The 21,997-nt window shown below is 34.2% G+C and overlaps 1 protein-coding gene across 2 annotated transcripts in view; it reads left to right on the top strand.

Moving 5' to 3' along the window:
• The window catches only part of LOC145668787 (uncharacterized), a 95,467-nt gene extending 81,136 nt beyond the window's left edge, over positions 1 to 14,331 (top strand). For both annotated transcript variants that reach the window (XM_081736951.1, XM_081736950.1), the window contains exons 3-4: positions 6,305 to 9,864; positions 12,867 to 14,331. In XM_081736951.1, the coding sequence (XP_081593077.1) occupies positions 6,305 to 9,864; positions 12,867 to 13,455 (4,149 nt within the window). In that variant the 3' untranslated portion in view covers positions 13,456 to 14,331. The remainder of the gene's footprint in view (positions 1 to 6,304; positions 9,865 to 12,866) is intronic.
• The last annotated feature ends 7,666 nt before the right edge of the window (positions 14,332 to 21,997 follow it).

The following is a 21,997-nucleotide window of genomic DNA, read 5'->3' as shown; positions in this document are numbered from 1 at the left end:
GTAGGTTGTCTTCCCCTCACCCATTGTCCATATAGTTGAGGTAGTGGTACATATTTAGCAGTAGTAACGTGTTTCCACGCATCTCGCTTCCGACAACCTACTGTCTCTCACAATGCATGCAGCCCGAGCAACACCTAGGCGCCTACCTCTTTCTCAGAATGGGATTGAGACCGGCCATGGCGATCTTGTCAAATTCGGACATGTAAGATGGTTTTAGTGATAAAGCCTTCAAGCTCACACGGACAGAAATCGTGGCCATTACTATGATCTTTGTTTCATGCTGTTAATTGGTACTTCGAAATGTAGAGATATTTTCTTAATATTTATCCAATTTCGTAGATTTTCGAAACATACTTTACATACTGTATGTGTCGTAAATTATTTGTTTCGATCTCGTAACTTAACTCTGAAATAGACTTGATGTTACTTTTCAAGAACAATGTTACTTTTTGCCTGTGTTTCAACACTTAATAACTATTATAGAAGTAGGAAAAAAAATGAATTATTTCATCAATTCTCGGTTTCATTTTGACTCACGAAAATCGTCACACACAGACAACAAAACATATGAGAACACGTAATATTTGCAATCTCAGCTTACTCTGCGCTGTTACTGCATCCGCAGTACGTGACTCGGTACGTTATTTAGTGATACCAGATACTGTACATGTCTTTTCAATGGTTGCGGAATACTTAACAAAATGCAACGATAATCACAAGGATAAGGCATCCATAAATTCTTTATGATTATAACCACTAGTTTTTCAGAAATGTACATTTATGAGGGGCGTATGCATATCCAAATGTGTATATACAAATTATTTTTCCTCCTATACTTTAAGAAAATTGTACATGATAGAGCAAAACTTATCGCGGCAACCACAAATTCTTCCCATTTTGGTTGTTTCACGTGCAATGTATGAAGAAGTGAATTTTACCATAGTCGGATATGTAAATAAAAGCACCTTCCAGCTTATCAGCGAACTTTCACATGCATCTGGGTAGATGGGACTCGTATTTTGTCTCTCTTACAGCAATGGTTTTTATCTAGAAAGTGTTTCCAGCACTTAAATAGCTTCCGGAGATTTTGTTTGTCGATCAGGTTATGATTTACAGTTGTTTGTGGATTCATGTTGCCGTATGGCTATCACACGTTGTATATGGGGTTTCGCTTAAGGGTTAATATAAATTTGACGTAACTTTTGAGACTCGTGAAGACAGTACACTTCACGGTTCGATTGGATACGCCTCCATGGGTGAATTAGTAGTAGAAACCTCTTTGTTTTTATATCGTTCAAGTATGTTCTTAGTTCTTAATTTCTTTTCTGTGCACTGTTCTCGAGTTTTAGAGATAATTTCGCATGGAAAAGTGACACGATATATCTTTCCCGAAACCTGTTCAGTTTGGAAGCTTTGGCACACAAACTACACACATTATCAAGACAGTATTGCAAGGTAGTACGTAAGTGTTGATATTCAAACAACTCTGCAATCGATAATGTGCGTGTGTATATATGTGTTTAAAATGTAACACGGAAACGCAATTCGACCTTCTGTATTTTATGATTAGTTTTTAATTATAACACACGACTAAATTAAGAATCTTCTACTAGGAGTACCATATTTGTGCTATTTGTATATTTACCTTTTGTTCTGAAAATACAAAATTTAGAGGAGTTAGGTTTTGTACTGTATATCAGGTGTTATTTCCGATGTAAAATAATGGAAATAGTATTTGAGAACATGATCACATTGCTCCTAACATAATTATAATAGCAAGTGAGCATTAATCTCAGGTGACATTTTAAACATTAGATAGCTAATAAAATTTGATAGGAGTTCTTGCAAGGTAAGAAATATAATTTAGTTGATCAACATATAGTATTTAAAACTTTACGGTCACTGCAATTTGTTTATTTCTTTAATTCGCTGGACGATATGGTAATAATAAAATTGGAATTACCCATATTTTTTAAGTATTCTCTAAATCCCTAATGTTTTACAAGGATTGTGATGTTAGTTTTGGTTTAAGAAAATGGCATTCATAGATGCAAGAGGTATTCAAAATGTCTGTAATGTTCGATAAGGAGTGTTTGGACATATTTATGTTTTCGTTTAATAATAGTTTGTATTAACATTAGTAGCATGAATAGTAGTATGCATATAAATTACGTAAGTGCAGAGTTATACTTGAATCCGTATGGTAAACTGTATTTTGTAAAATAATAATCATAATAATAACGAAGATACTGATAGATACGTTTCCAGGGCAAAAATATTAGAGATTTCTTTCCAATAGTGTAAAACTTTTAAGTTATTTGTGCTATATTTTGGACAGATATTTTAAATTTAAATTGTTCTGATCGTGTAAAAAAACGAAAAAAATGTTCAATTACGTTTGTTGAGAAACTATAATTTCTGAAGAATACATACAAATTTATTTATACATATATCTGGGCTTTTCCGGCATTTGTGGTCAGATATTCAGAATGACGTCCCTAGCCGAGCATACTGTGCGAGTAAGCTGCCTGGAAGTGTATGTTAGGCACCATCCTAGCAGTTGCCTGGTGTGGTTGAGAAGAAACCTCACTGAGGGTGTCTGGCATGAAAGCGTTGTGACACTTTTTCGACTAAGTGCCCATTGCGAATCAAATCCTGGACATTCCCACCAAAGGCAACAGCCTTAGTGACTAGGCTCCGCTGGGCCACAGCTGCTATTCAGAATGTCATACAGACAGTGGGAGGGTGCTAGGAAAATACAGTTACAAGTTGAATGGTAATTCATACTGAACCTTGCTATGTATAAATGCAATATTTTTCTAGCTAGAAGCAGACTTCAAGTGGCTGAAACAACATATTTCTAAGGGATCATCTGAGATATAGTCATATTTTAAGCGAGATAAGAAGAAAAAGGGAAGAACTGAATTAAAGACCAAAAACACCTATTCCATTCTAGAGGACCAATGTCACTAACCTTTAATGTTCTTTCTCTTAAACAATAAACTGAAGAACAAGCCTTGGAGATGGGTAGTATTTTCAGAGTGGCAAGTACTCTTGTCAAACTTTCTCAAATACAAACTACCATGATAATTTAAAGCGTATGCTCAAACAGTAAGTCGTTCAGAATACTGTAAATGGAAAATCTCTACAATGAAATTAGAGAGTCTAATATCGGAAAACAATTACATAAATCGTATCATGGAAGGCTTCAGCGTCAGAATAAGTCAAGAGTGAAAGTGCAGTAGTAAATTTCAAATCGGCGAACATGTCATGCGATTATGTTAGTAGAATTTGCCAAAGCCGAGATGATGTACTATGTGAATTCCTTCTTCAAGAAGAAAGTCCGCATGGTTAATAGAATGGCGACACCTGAATGGAGGAATATGCGAAGTTGCTTATTGTGTCAAAAAGAAAATATGTAATCGAAAACTGCAGTATTCTGAACAGATTTAACAGAAGAAACTGTCATCGAATAGTAAAGCATAAAAACTGCATCCGAAAATCAAACTGGAAAGAGAAAAACTTGCAGCTTAAGAGAGATACACAGGAAGATCTTCAACACCGAAACATGTTTTAATTCAAACTGAAGAGACGTTTTGCCACAATTAAGATGATATTTACTTTTAAGAATCTAACAACTTCAGGTATTTTGATGGACAGCTACGAAGGTAGGAACTATTACGATAAAGAATAATGAGAAGAAAATAACATATGACCATGCACCTCATGAAGATGAGAAATGATGATTAATTGCGATAATGAAACATCCAAAATAGAACTTGTGGAATGCTAAGACGATGCGAAGATGCATTACGGATAATTGAGTAGAAACCTCGTAAAAGAAACTCTGAAAAATAACCGACCTTATGAAGTCAATGGGAATTATAAACAGTGGAAGAAGCAGAACGTAGCGTCCTTGAATAAAGAATTGAGAAAGACTCGGAAAATGATTCGTATGGAGTAATTTACAACATGCAGCAGAAGCATGGTCTCACGCAAAAGTAGTGAAAAATATCAGCTTTCGAAATGTATATGTGGAGAAGAATTTAAAAAATTGGCTGCGTCGAGCGGAAAACTAAGAAGAGGGTGTTAGAAATGGTGGGGGAGAAAAGAAAATTTTAGATGTAACTGAAAAGAGAAAAACTGGTTGGGACTTTGGCTGAGAAGGAACACTGTGAGGTACGTACTAGAGGCTATGGTTTCAGGAAAGAAAGGAGGCGAAGAAGCCTACAGGTGATAGATGGTATCAAACAAATATATGTAAAGACTAGAAGTTAGCCGAAGACCATGGAGCATTGATGCTTCTGAGTTGCAGCAAGTGACGTGCAAATAATGACAGAATATCTCTGATGATGATAGTAAAAGATACTGGTTAAAATACTAGCTACACTTTACTATTTTAGTCCCGAGAAGTAGATAAGGACATATACTGTTGCACAAAGAACAAGGAATATATACACAATAATCGACCTATAAATCATCCTTGAGTCATTGATAAATATTTTTTTGGTGTATGGGATCCTTAGTTCGATCCCATTTCCTGCCAAGAGGGCTCTGTGGTAAACATAGCATGTGCGTGGGTTTTCTCAGGATTCTCTTTTCTCCCGCTTTATTTCACTATTATGTTCGTTATCACTACAATCTGTTTTTATGTCAGAGCATAACCGTCCGACGTTACAAGCGGAGTCGTCTGTCTGCAGTTTATAAAGTGATTATAGAACTACGGACCTGTGATGAGAAAACTGGTAGAAAAGTTAAACCCAGAGGTACTTCGGTAATTATGTATGAAATACCATTCGATTCTATAAATACTCTATCGGTTATTACAATTACTCAAAAGTTAGGAAGAATCTTATAAGAAAATTACAGATGGCATGCACAAATATGTCAATGTGAATATGCTAGTATTCTGCTGTGCCAAGACTGTGAGAATAGAAAAATGGGCCCTACAATAAAACATGATTTTCTCCGTGATTTTTGTAAATGTGCTTAAGTATGTGCTTTAATTTCTCAATGAGGAGAGGAAAAGGGTAAATGTAAACGCGAAAGAGTGGCTCATCTTCATTCCTCTGATTATATCATTCTCTTATCAAACAGCATAGCTCTACAATATATAAGTTTCATTTAGGAGGAATAAAGGTTAAGCAAGGTCAAATTAGTATTGGAAAGACGAAAGTGATGCTGAGCAACTTTGCAAGAAAATCAAAGAAAGTTGGAAATACAAAATTAAAAGGGAGTATGTACGTGTGTATGGCCCAAAGGTTATATGTGGATCACAGGTTTAAAAAGTAAATGAAGAGACGTATTAGGGTAAGCTCGAGTTTCAGGAATAGCTTCATATTGAGAAGTAAACACGTAACGAGGGTTCATAATAGTAATGACCTAAAAAAAAAATAGGAAGAGGATCGCATAGATCACATATCTGACTGCCAGGAAAGAATCACATGGATCAGTCACATGACAGGCATAATTGATGTCGAATAAATAAAGAGCTGGAAGTGGTGATTGGCCGTAATATTGGAAGAGGAAATGATAGTGAACACAAACAATACTTGACTGAATACCAAGAGACAGAAGACATCCTTGTATTAAGTGGTGTGACGAAATCACGAAAACGGTGGTGGCACTCGATCGAAAAAGTGTGAAAAGCTTTTTCAGGCCAGCCATCCTGTATAAGGTTTTTCTGGGTTTTCCTCATTCACACCAGGCAAATGCCGGGGTGGTACCTTACTTATAGGAGGGGAGGGAAGTGGCTTGGTGGTACCTTACTGAAACGATTGGGGAGGGAAGTGACTTGGTACCTTACTAATAGGTACCAAGCCACTTCCCTTCCCAATCGTTTCATCCTTCCTTTTCCCCGGACAGTCAGCTTCCTGAGGGACCATCTTTCAAACGTGACAGCCTAAATGTCCATATATGCCGAAAGCCTAGAAATCTGAAACCTTATCCTAACCACGAAAAAGTTCACCGTATTTTGTAAAAACATTTTTTCAAGATGTATTCTTGTGAAAAATATTGATACTTACACCTAGCAATAGGCTGATAATGGTTCATTATGAATGTGGAAAATAAATAAGTTTGATCCGTTTTGATGCTGAATATAACGACTATTTTTCTGTCAGTCTTTGTTGCACACTTGAATGTGGAACAGGCATATGTTGATATTAAAGATCAAGGAGGTAGGCTTCTTTGCATACACTAAGTTTTACGAAAGTTCTTATGTTATACTCCCTAAACTTGTACTTTACCTGTGTAGGTCACTTGTTTTTATTGTATATATATTTATACTTATTTTCTTTTTCAGCTCAATCAAACCGAGAATGTTCCTTACTTCCCAGTACCGCGCCACTTGCTTAATTTGAAATATTACGAAGGACAAGGACCGGAACTTAATCTTTTTGCGCCATTTGCTATTAAAGAGGAAAAAGATGACAATGTACATAGTAATAACGAACCTCAAACTGGTCAACAAAGTGATAATGAACATGCGACTATTCAACAAAGTGACAGTGAAATAAGTTATTCCGAACAGCAGTTTCTTCAAGAAGATAACGATGAAACATGTAATTCTGAACATCAAAGTCTTCAAGAAAGTCAGATTGAGACAGTGAAGAGGATTCACACATCATGTTTTGATCATGAAAATTCTGGAAATTTATCTTCTGCTGAAAACACTGTAGTGTGGATTCATAATCAAGTTTCTACAGAGAACCAGCAATCTTATAGAACAAATGAAAGTACCCACATGTCAGATGGATCATCGATAGCAAGCGAGCCTTGTGTTGTTTCTGACGAGCTTGCTGAGACACATTTACATGTAAAAAGAATTGACCATAATACCATGCAGAAAGAACATGTTCAGCCTTCTCAGTCCGTATCTATTCAACATCGACAATCCTTCTGTGCTGGAAAGCAGAACACTGATTCATATCGTCAAATACGGAATGAAAATATACTGTCAGATGTTACAGCAAAGAGCATTCAGAATAGTTTTGTAGATTGTGATAGGTCGAAGAAAACCCAATGCCAAGAACCAAAAAACGCGGTGCAAGCACACCTTCATACTGGAGTTTGTGAACCAATTACAAACGAACATGAAAGTGTAAATCATTCTGGCAAGGTGACAGGTTCTGAGGTACTTGAACGCCAGGAGAGAAACAAAACTATGTTAATGAATTCTCGTAATGAACAAACTGAACTCCCCTCAAAGAGTAATACACTAAATAATGGAAATAAAGCAGGAAATAAGACCTTGACTGATTCAGATGATGAATGCGACTTCCTAGGATTCAGTCAGGATATCAACGAAACTCAATTTAATAAGGATGCAATCGATTGGGATTTAATTAGTGTTTCCAGTGTGAGTTCGGTAGACGAAGGTCAAATTTCTACGGTTGAAAATTTAGCTTGCAGGGTAATTGTTTCAGCCAACATTGAAGATATGCATTCTAGTGATAGTGAAAACGAAACTGATTTAGAAGAATTTAATGACAATAGCACTGTATCTGAAAATCCGGCAACTTTAGACGAATTAATGAAAGAAGTACAGATTATGTGTGACGATGATGCTGATAATCAGTTCCCAGATGCAATATCGCCAGTTGAAATACTTGATTTTGCTCATAGTTTAAGTAATTTATGTCCAGTTGTGAAATTGGAACGACTTGATGTTGCTTCTGGATCAATAACAAATAAGTTATCTCCAGAGAAAGTTAACATCTCACAAGAACTATCTCCCAATAGTAAACGTATTACTAAGAAACACATCTCGAGGGTAGAAGAGAAGTTAGACAAAATAGATAAGGAGGATCATATGAATGTTAGTAAAGTAGATGACAATACATCGAGTTTTCGAACTAGTAGTTTTAAGGTTTCTGATAAATCTTCAGTTAGAAACGTAATAATGGAGAAACAGGATGAAGCTATGCAGAAAAGCTTACTCAATTCAAATGATGGTATGAAATGTGGCAGGGAAGAAAATATATTTAATATATGTGAAGCTATTCAAAGGGGTGAAGGCGTTAATTTTTCGCTTGACTTGTATACTAGAGTGAAGACCAAAAGAAGACAATCTAATCCATACTCTGTGAAAGTCAAACATGGAAACATAGGGGACATGAATATTTCACAAGACTCAATTATAGGGAAACAAGTCCATGCTTCTCTCGAGAAGGAACAATGCACTATACGTAGTAATGTGACGGAAGATATGAAACCAAGACACAGAGTGAAAAAGCTCCAATCGCAAGCAGGCTGTCGTACAAAATCTGGGAACGATCGTGAAAAGAAATTCAGATTAAAATGTAAAATGACGAAGACACGACCAAGGAAAACTACTTCACAACGTAAAATAATAATGAAATACCGAAAAACTGGCCGTAATAAGTTTCGAAGCTGGAGGAGGATGAAACCAACAAATTACGGAACAAAAGGAAATAATTCAATAATTAGAAATCTAAACGCGAATGACTTTGCATTACAAGGTGGTCATAAAATATTGAAGTATAGAAAACGAAAGATGATACGCAACTCAATTTCACCGACTGTAAAGAAGAATTTATCATGTGAAAGAGCTTCACAAAATAATAAGCAAGTTGAAATAAAACAAAATTTAAATATTGCCTCTGAACTAACTTGTAATGAGAAGAATGTGGAACACCACACAAATATTTTTGGAATACAGTCTAGCAGTGGCCTTCCATTAAGAAGGCAAAAATCGGGAAAAGCCGTTCAGTTGGAAAGACATTCTAAAAGTAAACTTGGTACAGCAGGAGATAATGTTCTTATCTTATTGAATAAACCAACGGAAAATGATCCGATGAAAAATGCAGTTTCTTTATCAAACATAAATGAAAATAAAAGGAAAATCAGTAAATTGAACCGCGCGAACATTAAAAGAGTGAAGCTGTCTGGAGAAAGTAACGGAATGCGTAAACGAATTGTCAAGAAACGGGAAAGAGTAAGAAGGAACGTTTCTGAAAACTTAAACAATTCAAAGCAGGTTTTGAATATCAAAGAAAAGTTAGATCATGTCGGCCATAACATTAACATCAATACTTCTAATACTGATTGTGACTTTTATGCAAATAAACTTGATGTGGGAAATCGGACAGTGAATGCTGTGTCAAACATACAGTATAAAAAATTATCAAACAATGCTCAAGAACGAAGAGCAACTGGTAAACAGCAAAAGGGGGTTCGTTTTGTCACGAAAGAGATTTCCAGTAATTTATACCGTAAGCGTTTGCGAAATTCACAGATTGAACAATGCGAATCCAAGTTAGCAATTCCTTCTTATTCAGAGGAATGCAGAAAAGAAATATCACAGCAAAGTATTAATACACAACTTGAGAATCGGCTATCCACCGAAATTGATGAGAAAGTAACAATTGTAAATAACAGTAAACCTTGCGATGATGCACACAAGAATCCCGAACGTCAATTATTAAATATGGAAATGTCAAAATGTGAAGGAAAAGAAATTATTGGAAAGGAAAGCGTTTGTTCACCTGATGAGCCTAGAGCTATTAGCAGTATTGAAGATAGCCAAACATCAAAAGGTGATTGTAAAACTCATTTAAATACCAATGTAGAGCAGAATACACAACATAGGACTTCAGTAAATATGAAGTGTACATCAAGTGATGGTTACTTACCTGATAATGTTAAAAACACAGACCATAATGCATCTGATGGTGATGAGAGACTACAATCAAATATTAGCCAATTAGCTTCTGGGGCCTGCAAGAAAGTATATGAAGTTCAGGGTCCTCCGTACATGCTGCAAATAGGGAACACATTAGTCCCTCTCGAGCGTTTTCTTTCCTTTGCAGTGAAGTCACATGAACGTGTACATTCTGAACGGTAAGTAATTTCAAATGTTGATTGATATAGATCTACAGAGATAAAATTCGTTTAGTTTGCATACTACTACGATTAAGTGAAATTTAAATAGCTATTTCTTTTTTTTAAATTGTTATACATAATTGTTGCATGTATTAAAGCACTACAAATTTTTTTTCGGAATCGAACTGCACATAGTAAGGGTATTACGGTGAAGTTTTTAATATGCAATATGTGTGGATCAAAATGTTTTCTGATGTTTCAGGTACTTAAGCGAATCCTTTCACAGTAACAGAGACAGATAATTTTTAAAAGATTGAGCATTCCTTTAGCTGCTGTTATTTTTTACGAAAGGCCTCCTGTTTCCTATGTATTAGTAGTTTGTATTTCATTAATTTTGTTTCTCCTCATCGACAATTTAAAACTTACTTTCTTAAATTTTCCGACGTTTGATTAAAAAATTCTACTGTCAAGATATTATGGGCCTTAATGAAATGTATTACTGAAAATGTTTCTAACAGTGTTATCTCCCCTTATATTTCTGTTACAATTGAAGTTCTAAGTCACAAACTTTTCCGTATCAGAAGACGATGCACCTTTCTCGCTTTTAATGAAGGATTATGGTAAACTTTCATTGCCTTTTTGTGCAGTCTAAGTATATGTCATTACTAGTTTTGTGAAATTTAAACTTACGGACGACACTCTTTTACCTTAAACTTAGTTCCGTATCCAGGTTTTCACGTATCAAAGGTTCACATTCTCTAGTGACGTAGGGATTGAAAAATAAACTCCGTTCCATCACAGCTAATAATACCTTGCCGGAATCCCACGTAGGATATTGCCTCATTAAGTAAGCACATTGTGTGCTCTTTTGTTGAAAATCATTTTGAACACATGTAATAATGTACTGTCTGGTTGACCAGAGCATTTTCAGCTCGTTACTAACTTTAACATCTGTTGTGGAGTTGCCAATGATTTTATGTACAAAATTGTATTGTGAGTTAATGCCCTTTAAAAGTAAAGAATTAAATATCTAATTACTACTTGCACTTAATAGACGTTTGTATTGTACCTATTTTACCACGTCTCTTGAAAAAGTTACGTAAGGATGTGAAATATCAGGTGTTATTTTATACACAAAATGGAGTACGTATTTTTATTAGTGTGCATTAATGATACGGTTGGTCCATGTTAAAACATCAGCTACTGCTATTTTGTAATGAACAAACATGAAGGATGAAGGGAAAACACAACTAATAATAGATAAAAGGAAATTTGTTCGATAATTTCAATGGGAAAGAAATTGTGGTAACCCTATATCAAATTATATTTATCCCGTTATTATTTTATTATATGCCGGTTGATTGTATTGCAAAATATGGCACGAGGGTGTAATTTTTCTATTGTACTGTTAGAAGATGTGTTGTTGAGTCCCCTTGTTTCAATTCTTAATACAAATTGGAAAGAAACATCATTATTGTGTAAAAATTTTAAGTACTTTATCATATTTTTGTTTTGTGCTTGAATATCGTGGGAACTCAACGTGTATATAATTTCCAGTAATTTTTTGCAGTCTGGAAAACGGCTTTCTTCAGAAGAATACAATACAATTTGTGTAATGTCGGTGGACACGATTCCCATCGAGCTTATACTTTTGTGTTATTAGTCACAATGAAGGATTGCCCAGTCAGCTTCCTTGTGCGTTTCTCTAATCATACGTTAAGTAACTATGTAATCAAGGATTAGTTTATCAGCATTAATTGGACTAATATATAGTTCCGCATATTTGTTGCTGATACTAACTGCAGTGTAAGTTTATGGTATATTTTCAATACTACAAAATGCGAATATAACGAATTAACCTCTACGGTCCCCCAGTGCTCATTTGAGTACATTCATTTTAATATTACGTAAACGTATGTCGCTTCATTTCAATCGCATCCTTACAAGTTTTGCTACTCAAGTACTCATTCGAGAATACATTTAGTGCAGTCTGGGTCCATCATATGGCAGCTTTGAGTATACAGTGTACTAACTAGAAAATATTCAGAAATATTTTTTTCGTGCAGTAAAAAAATTCGGGTCTGTAGAGGTTAATGTACTGATATCCTTGCAGTAATAATAAAGTAGGGTCTGTAGATACGGTATGTCGTGTCATAAATATTTAATGGTGTAACTAGAGTGATTTGTTCTTAGATTCTGACTATACGTCACAAACATAGCATGTCTAGGCTTATAAAGATGTAGCTAGATTCCTATCTTCATCATAATATAATGTTGTTATTCTTATTAGTTAATTCGAATAACTATAAAATATTCGAGTCTGAATCTTCAAACTATAGTATCTAGTTGTATGTTCCTAATTTTTCTCTTACCGTTACTACATAGTTTATTTCATATTAATATTATGCCCATTACTAGTATAATATCGTAAGTATTCAGTCATTTAAGACATGCACAACAATTTTTTTTAACTATCTTGTTTGTTTTGGAATATTGCATGGCAAATAAATGCTTCATTGGATTATTAAAATTACTATTTTCACTGTCAAAATAAATGCTACTTCCGTTAATTAGCTTGAAGATTTTTTCTGGAGTGGAGTACAATTTAAACATAGCATCCTGCCTCTAAAGAGAAAATTATGTTTTTGGGCCTACAAAGTCACTAATAGATAAATGAATAAACATTATGTGAACAAAAGTAGAGAAGTATTAACTTCTTTGGCTAAATTTATATATAGGAATGAGTTTTACTAAATAAAAATATTTTTCTGGGAAAAAAAATATGGTTGAAACGTTCTTTCCTTTATACATTGAAACTGGATCACTTGAAAATCTACTCACACACCTTGCTTGCTTATTTACATACTTCTCTGCAGTCACTCTGAAAAAACATTAGTGCGGTTTATGTGGAATATTTAGTGTGACTTTAGAAAAAATTGCATTTTTTATATCGAAATTAATATTTAAAATATTTATAGTGATTGCAATAATTCATGGTGCAAATGTTTTCCTTTTTTCAGAAACAAACTCCATACTAATGTAAGCAACGATGGTTCTAATGCCACAAGAAACCTTCAAAACAATGTCACATCTCATGGCACCGAGAATTTACACAAATGTCCAGTGTGTGCAAAGAAATTTGCGGATTTAACTGAACGTGTTTTACATATGAAGCAACATAGTGGAGAGAAACAAGATTGTTGTTTTATTTGTAATGCTTTCAAGCGTAGTAGGGGTGACATTCAAAATAAACAACTTAATAATGAAGATAGACCTATCGATACTAGTGATGAACATGTTAAGACCCACATTTCTAATCCTGGTCATTCTGAATCCGTTGGTAACAGTGTAAAACCATATACGTGCCAAATGTGCAACCGTCATTTCAAAAACCAAGTAATGTTGAATGCCCATGAACGCTCTCATTTAAGTAAGAAATCTTACACTTGCAAATTTTGCAGAAAGCGTTTCACTTCCTTGAAACTGTTGATCACACATCAGAGAATACATGTTAGGAAGAGTATATTTAAATGCACTGTTTGTCAACAAACTTTTAACTATAAGTCACTTTTCTTGAAACATGCAAGAAAACATTCTGCAGATACTTAAGATATCTTACTTACCCGTACGAAATACAAAGATTACTAACGTAGGTCTTACTGTGAATATACGGATTGTGTATCCGTGATTTTTCAGCTTAATGCACTAGGTATTTGTTGTTCCCAAAAATTAAGTGGAAATGACAGATTTCTGAACATCCAAATCGAAGGATTCTGTAATAATTTGTAAATGTTATATAGAATTTTGTTATAATATGTACGTAGAAAATAAAAGTATGATTTTTTTTTATTGTTAACTTTTTCAAATGTTTTGTTGCTTTCTGTTGAAGAAAACAGAGAAATTTAATTGGATATTTAACTGCCATTGTATTTTACCTTACGCTATACTTCTGTAGAATATAATTTAGTTGAATGTCTTTTTACAAACTATATTCTAGTAAGTATGAGAATGTCAATACTCTACATATTCAATCATAGCAATATACAGTGTTAAATTAGTACCTAGATAAAGAATTGATACCTTAAAAATTTAACTAGGTACATTATTTTCTTACTTAGGTATAATTTCCAGCTACCTAAATACTCGATTTATGTAGGTACACTTTACATAGGTACTGCGGCACGCCAAACGGAAGTGCCTCAAACATAAAATACTAGCTACTAAATCGGTTAAAGATGCACATATATTTTTCTTTCTTTTAGATTATAAGAAAGAAAAATATATATGTGAATCTTTAACCCATTTATTAGTTAGTATTTTTTGTGGCACTTCCTTGGACGCGAAACGACTTAAAATATGTATTATATTCAAAGGAGATCTGGAAGAGTTTAATTTTGAATAAATTGTATTTGATACCTGGTGAAGTCTCCGCAGACGTTCAAGACGTATAGCTAAAGTTATAACAAAACTAGGCGTTGATATTCTTCTACAAAATACTTGCAAATCCCTTCATGATGATTTGTAGTAGTACAAACATGGCATGTAAAATATGAATTCGTAGACGTCTTTCCTCATAAATATGATTAATTGTGGTTTCGTATATAGTAAATGTGATGTCTGCGTAAGTGTAATCCCTGTAATCTTGTTACAACGCGCTTCGATATTCTACAATAGTTTTGTACAGAAAATGAATTAATCTACAGTTAAGAAAGTTGATGGTCGGAATTCACAGCAATAATTTCATACCTTACAAGGGCTAACAACACATTAATCCCATTATGTAAGATAGAAAGCAAATTTAAAACAAATATGCAATGAAGCCATTGCATCTATCTTAAAATGATTGGAGATTACGACAATCTTCGGCAACTAAGTCATATTCGTCATACCTTCCTGCATACATTTGAATAGAAACTTTATTCAGATGTGCATCCAAGTTAAAGATTTTCACGTCAGATTGAACCCAAGAATAGGGACGAAAGAAATTTAAAAAATGCATTAGACACTTGGATATGAAAAGGGCTTATTGAATTATTTTTCTAGAGCAGTTTGAAATACTACTTTTTATTTATTTTCATATTTTGTGTAAATAGATTTTTTTAGAGAGCATTTTGCTCAGGAAACTGAATTTGCAACATTTTGATTTTTGTGAGATAGTATAGCTGAGATACAAAGGAATTTAAAGTGAGGTAACAATTTAAACATGTTAGATATACTTCAAGAAGAGAAGAAATAAGGTGTAATGTCACTCGAATGCAAGGTGGTTATTGAATTTTTAGTGGTTAACTTCAAACTGGGAAATCAGATGTGATCGAAATTTATATCTTTTTTTTTTTTTTTTTTTTTTTTTTTTTTTTAGTTTAGGACAGGTTAATTTGATAATCTAAGTCGAACATATTTTTCATCAATGGTTAGCACTGCACTGCGATCTTGGAGGTCATACAAATCGTTGCGAAGCGGCATATCACAGTGTTTTCAACATTCTAATCCATTGGGAATGTATCTTGTAGAGAAAGTGGTATAGAATTTTAACTAGCTAATAAACTTTGCACTTAATATTTTAGGTGTAGCATAAGTTAAGTACCTTAGACTTAGTTCCATCAATTACAATATTACCAGAAAAAATGTATGAATCATATGTCTTGGTAGATGGTACAAAAGATATTTGCTTGTATGAATCATATGTCTTGGTAGATGGTACAAACGATATTTGCTTGTAGCAAATTACGTACATTTTCAACAACTTACTGAGGATTTTGAAACCTGAAATACGAATTACTTTGCCTGTCCGCTTTATCACTAAGAAAAGGATGTAGCACCATCACTAAATATGATTCCTTGAAAAAAGGAAAATATTACACAATACAAGCAGTGTTTGTTGGTGTTGGGTCCCGCAGCAACTGCACACATTTTAAAGCGCTTGTAACATTTCAGAATTCAGCTTGACAAATTCAAGTTGTTGGCTTACTATGGCTTTAAACTACCAGGGCCAACATGGGAAGCATTAAATAATTTTGTTCACATCGATCTTAGTCATTGAATATCTGCTCGACGGTTTACCCCCTTACGAAGGTAGCCTGGTCAATGAAGTCGTTCACATTGCTTTCATATACAGGTCATTTCTGTGATTTTTCAAATCTTGCCCGGAATCGAGGTTCCATACAATATTCATTGGTTTACCTGAAATTGTAAGAACAGAATACTTTCCCCTCACCACTGGCAGACATTTTACGTTCTGCTAGTACGCCACGTTACGTTAAAATTATGATCTATTCACTGCTTTTTCCAGACAACTTCAGGATGTGTTAACGCAATATTTCACACGATATTCTATTTCCAGTAGTGTATTTTACTGCAACTTTTATTATCGTTCAGCTCGATTTGAAATTTAGAAAAAATAGAATTACATTAGAAAAATAGCTTGTGTAGTTCTATGGTTTTAATATTTTTATTTTAGTTATGTACATTTCGTTTTCGAATTCAAGAAATCAAATTACTAGCGTTTTATGTCTTCCTAAAAAAATGCTTGGCAGGAATTGTGTTCAGCGTGAAATTCATATGGCATTTATTAATGTTCTCTATTTTGAAGGAGAAATTAGAAGTAATGATGATTTCGGTGAATGATGCGTTATATGTCAAGTGATTTACTGTAATATTTCAAATATCAGATTATTATTTGTATATATTTTCGTATTCGTAAGATATAAAATACTTTAAACCCTATTATTTAAAAATATAAGTCTTTGCAAATCTACCTGAAAGGTATCAGTGTGTAGTAGATGTTGATGAAAGTACCTGTAGCAAAATAAACGTCACAAGTACAGTGCACTTGAATTTACGCACAAAGTAGAAATACCTTCCCCAGCATTGGTATCTAGGTATATGTATGTGAAATATTTACTGACATGAGGTACATTTTTATTGCTCTTGTTCATACGGAGAAATTTTTGAATTTTTTAAGTTCTTGTTGCTTTAACTTGTATTATAAGAAAGTATTATTCAAATTTACTGGAAATTTTTGCATTAAGAATTCCATTGTGTTATTTTTGTATATAAATAATAACTTCAGTATGTAGTTGTGAAATGTTGATAATGACTCTTTGTATTTATGCAGAACTTTACTAGAATTGCAAACTGCTCGTTACTGTAGATATGCATATGAATTTCTGCAGAAACAATAATAGTCGAGGGTCTTGTAATGAATTGTCTGATTATAGCAGTTTTTCATAATTTTCTTTTATTATTACATAATAAAATTGAAGTCGGAGTAATGGTCGTGATTCTCGAACGTCTCTTTAAAATAACTTAATTTGTTGTCCGTTTTGTTGAGGTCAGTTAAATAAAATGACATTAATTTTAATTCCAGCACTTCTGATATTTGTGGTCGGCAGTATATATGTTTCTTCTGGAGACAAGAACAACTGTCGTCTTATAACGGTAGTTGTATGAATTCTAATTAGCAACAATGTTCAAACATCGTGTATAATTCACACATATACCTCGTATATTACTAATGGTTTAATGAAAGATTGGCCTGTACCATTACCACTTCAACCAAAAATATGCCTTTTTGCCCAAATATACTGAAATTCTATCTGTATATGTTTGAGACATTGTTTTTATATTGTTACGTAAACTTTTCTCTGTGATCAAATGTTTAGTGTCGTTACCTCGTAAACAAGGCAGATATTGTAATTGGGTACAAAAAGAAAGACCCACTTAAATGTCACAGACCAACCGTAATGTTTTCTGAATCTTAAAGATCAATGCGCGCAGGAAGCTTTTTATTTGAAGAGAAATATTTAATAAAATAATATAAAACTGCTATACTGCAAGTCAGGTACATTATTGAACCTATAACGATTTTTTTACCAGTAGAACTTCATGAAAGATATGACCGGAATACACAGTTCTCTCCTACCTATATGGTTAATATTATGTTTCATAGAGACTGATTCGATCGCTAGTGGTAGTGCATGTTCCGAGTCCCACAATAACTTAGTTTCTACGTCTCAAAACGCCCTAGAACTGAAAATTGACGCAAACTTAAACCCAATACGAAAGCCTAAGTAGTACAACTAATCGTTATGCGTACTTTCTTATATCTAAGTGTAAGTAACTAGACAATAAAAATTGTATGGTTTGAAAACCTTGCCTTTCGCACTTTATTTTCTAACTCCATTTTTCAACTTAACGATGAGAGAAAATTCTTCCATTTATCTACCATAATCCATTATATTGGTTGATATTAGTAGATAAATGAAACGAGTAAAATGGGCTACGAAAACTTGACAAGAGTATGCTATATTAACTCAATATGCTTTAACTCGTTTGTAGAAATTTGATACAAACATCATTTATTTTTAATTAGAAAAAGTATTGATAGTACATGGTGAATGTATAGTATAGAATTTTCAGGCGTGTTTGTGAGCATTATAAGAGCTAGGAAATTCTTTAAGAAAATACAAAATGGACAAGATTTGTAAACAGCTGAATTAAAGTACCTACTTATTATGTAATATACTTTTTTATATTGTATGTTTTGTGTTCTTTCGTAAATAACATAGTAGTTATGAAAACTGGATTTATGAAGAAAGTGTTTTCTTGTATCAAAGACCATAGGATTTTTTCTATAAAAAAGTACATAAAAATATTTGTTTGATTGAACCTAGTTCTAGAAATCTTGTGTTATTGTGAGGTTCGAGGTAGGTATTAAGTGCTTCTCCTTTAATTTGATTAAACTTGCACGAAACTTGTACTTTTATTTAACTGGAGATAGAATATATGCATACCATATTATATATATATATATATATATATATATATATATATATATATATATATATATATATATATATATATATATATATATATATATATAATATGTGTGTGTGTTATTTCGTGCGTAGTCAAATATAAAGGTACAGGAGAAATATCGAATTCGTATGGAAAATATAGGATTCAAATATTTTTTCAATTGTTAAAGCGAATGGGAAACACTGGTTCATATTTTTGTTTTTCACTTCTAAAACTGATCTCAATTTTAAGATCATTTTTAATAGAGTACTCAGGCTTACTCTTTCTCAACAGCTTATATGATACTGGACTCCCATTGGATAACATAAATTACTGGAACTCTTTCGAAAGTTGAATGACAATTTTAATGGTTTTTTTTCGCGTGATAGTGCACGTGGCTTCAAGTCTGCTCCTATCAACCAAACTATGATATTAAAACAAAATTAGTGTTATCAGGAGCGCAGGATCTTGAAAATCGGTGCGCTAGCTGGTATAACCGTCAGACGTAAAACTTAGAGATTTCATTTAATTTCAAGATCCTGCGCTGTAGTTCACAGTCCATGCGCAGAGTGTGTGGAATACACCTGTGAGTTATAGGTGCGTTCTGGTGTCTTCAGAAAATTTTGAAAATTAACCCTGCATGAAAATGCAATTTTAGATATTTTTGAACAGAAAGAGAGGGCATTTTCATATGTTTTCTTTCACAGTGGAGAATATTCTTGACTAAGAGTATGGCTGGGATTCTAATCCGTATCTTAGTTGTTAAGCTATTTTGAACACACATCTTTGAATTTACAAATTTGACAAGGAAAGAAAGCAAATGAATAGTTAAGTAGAACAAAATTTAAGTACGTATTTTTGTTAACTTACACAAGGCAGAAAATTAGAATTATTATTTCTTTAATATTTTCCTTCTGTTTTATTTGTGGGTGCTGAAAATTCCTACAAAAATTCTTGGAGTGCAGGAGCACCAGGGAGCCCGAATTCGACACGTCTAAATGTTAGGGAAGCATAGAAACTTCAGAGGATCATGGCATTCGGAGTTACCGAGAATAAATACAGTGCAGAAAAGCTGCATTTTGTTTCTTCTGTAGGCAATGTATTTCGTTAGTACAGGCGCAGTCTTCATCGACTTTTACATGGGAAAGGTGTCGATTTCGTCAAGTCATAAATTCGGAAAAACCTCTGGAAAAGTTTAGAAAGCATGGAAAGATTGATATGCATTTAACTCTTTCGACCACCAAAAGTTCGACCGTAGTGTGTTTCATAAAGTCCTAAAGTGTGTAGGGTAATAAAATATACCTAATATAAGACCGTATAGGCTGAAAATAAGTTCTTCAAACAGACAATTATAAATGAGTGGTCAGAGACCAGCTATTTCAGTTCTATAAGATGATTGCTATAGCACTTAATGTCCCATTGAAACACTACCATATTGCGAAAAATCAACGTATAAAGTGAACTTTCTTCGTGTGTCAATCACCGTTCACTCATTATCCATCATTCTTTCAAGATTTAAAAGAGACAGAAGCCTAATTCTTTGGGAAAGGTGGAGGTAACTTTCTTTTTCCTATAGGAGACTTTGGGATCGTAAAGTCGATATATATGCTGGCTTAATTTCATCTTAATAATGTGTTGGATGGCGTTAGCGTAAAACCACTGCTAGATAAGAACAATACGTGGTGTTTTGAGACTTTTGCAACGTGAAGCAACGAGTGAGGATTTCTGTTTAAGAATTTTTAGTTACAGCGAAATTTGGAGACATCAAGTGTCTGAATCACTATAGATATAAAGAAGTAGCGGAAAGGATGGGCGCCGACTTTGGGGGACAAGACGCTTTTCGCCCCCCCCCCAATATTTAAGGTGGGGTCCTCGTCTCTCAAATATGATCCACTCTAGGATGAATTAACAAGGAGGAGCAAGAATTTCTGTCGTAGACTTTGTCGTGCTTTTAATTCAATATAGGAAGAGCCATTGTATTCGGTAGAAAACGCCATTTTCAAAACTGTGTTTAATGGAGCACTGAAACTTCAACCAACAGTGGCAGCACTTATATGACAAGTGAAGATCAATGTGGGCGCAAACGTGCAGTGAAGTTCCCAAATTTTGAACTTGAAATTGTTTTAAAGCCTTTAGGCAAATTTGGATTATGTCGTGAATTTGGATGGAGCGGAGTGGAAGCAGCTTACCGAGAACTAGGGTGAAGGGGGTCTTCGTTAAGCAGTTGATAGAAAACGGTTGAATATGAGGATATATTTATTCATTGTTTTGTCCTCCCCCAATATTTTCAAGTCGGCGCCTATGACGGGAAGAGAAGTAAGCGGAACAGAAAGTAAGGTTTAAATGCTTTTAGGGGACGCTTAGCATTTGCAACTAAGCGGGATGATGATTTCTTAACTGTCTGACCTCTGAGATTCACTTTTCTCTGCCTTTGCAGTTAATACAAAACTGCTTGTTCGCTCTTTGCAAGCTTCTGCACCATGACTCCAATGGGCACAATTTACATAAATAGCAGCAGCTGGATTATATGATATAGTCTGAGTAACTTCTGGAAAGGACATATTCTTGGTAATAAGCATCATTGTCATGCAAATCTTTTTCCATGTTACAATGGAGCTTCCCTCTGCAGTAAAAGTACGTAAGAACCACAAGTTTTCTTTGCTTTGCTGCGCAGTTACATTGAATTCTTCATTAACGACTCCGTGGATTATGTTCCGAACTTTTCTAGACAGATAGGTCCACACTTCGTCCATTGTCACGGTTTTTCAGCGATCACATACTAGATGGCGTATAACATCCTGCCGTTCTTCTCTTGCTCAGCGATATGTCGTGATTTTAACATATGCACGCTAGACCCAGCTTTGTGGGCAGACTTTACCACAATTGATCGTGGATTGTACAATTTATGGAATTCTGGCCATATGTAATAACTTGGCCATAACACATTGGTAATGGATGTTCACAGGTCGATATGGATCTTTAAGACATATCGTGGGAGTTTTGCTGATATCCTCTTTGTATGCAATTTCGTTAACAAGGATTGTGGAGGAGGTTGTTGTGCATAACGTATAACACTAACATCGCCCATCATATCGCGAAACCATTATTCCAACTCTGTTCTACGATGTGTGAAATGCTGAAGTTTGCATGAGAAACAGTAATGACGCCCAAAAGTGTATTTCCGGAGGTCCATCACAACACTTCTCTGATACTTAATAGTTGGGGTACTGATATGCGTGTGCGTACATGTTTGTTCTCCGTGAAACTCCTTGCGTGTCATTCTTTGCGAGTTCTAATGAACACCGGTTACCTTCTATATTGTTACAATTATTAGCTAGTCCTCAATCTCAATTTC

Source organism: Thermobia domestica, chromosome 13, assembly GCF_964235325.1.
Source record: "Thermobia domestica chromosome 13, izTheDome1.hap1.1, whole genome shotgun sequence".
Classification (NCBI taxonomy): Eukaryota; Metazoa; Arthropoda; class Insecta; order Zygentoma; family Lepismatidae; genus Thermobia; species Thermobia domestica.
This window is presented reverse-complemented; position numbering and strand designations above follow the sequence as displayed.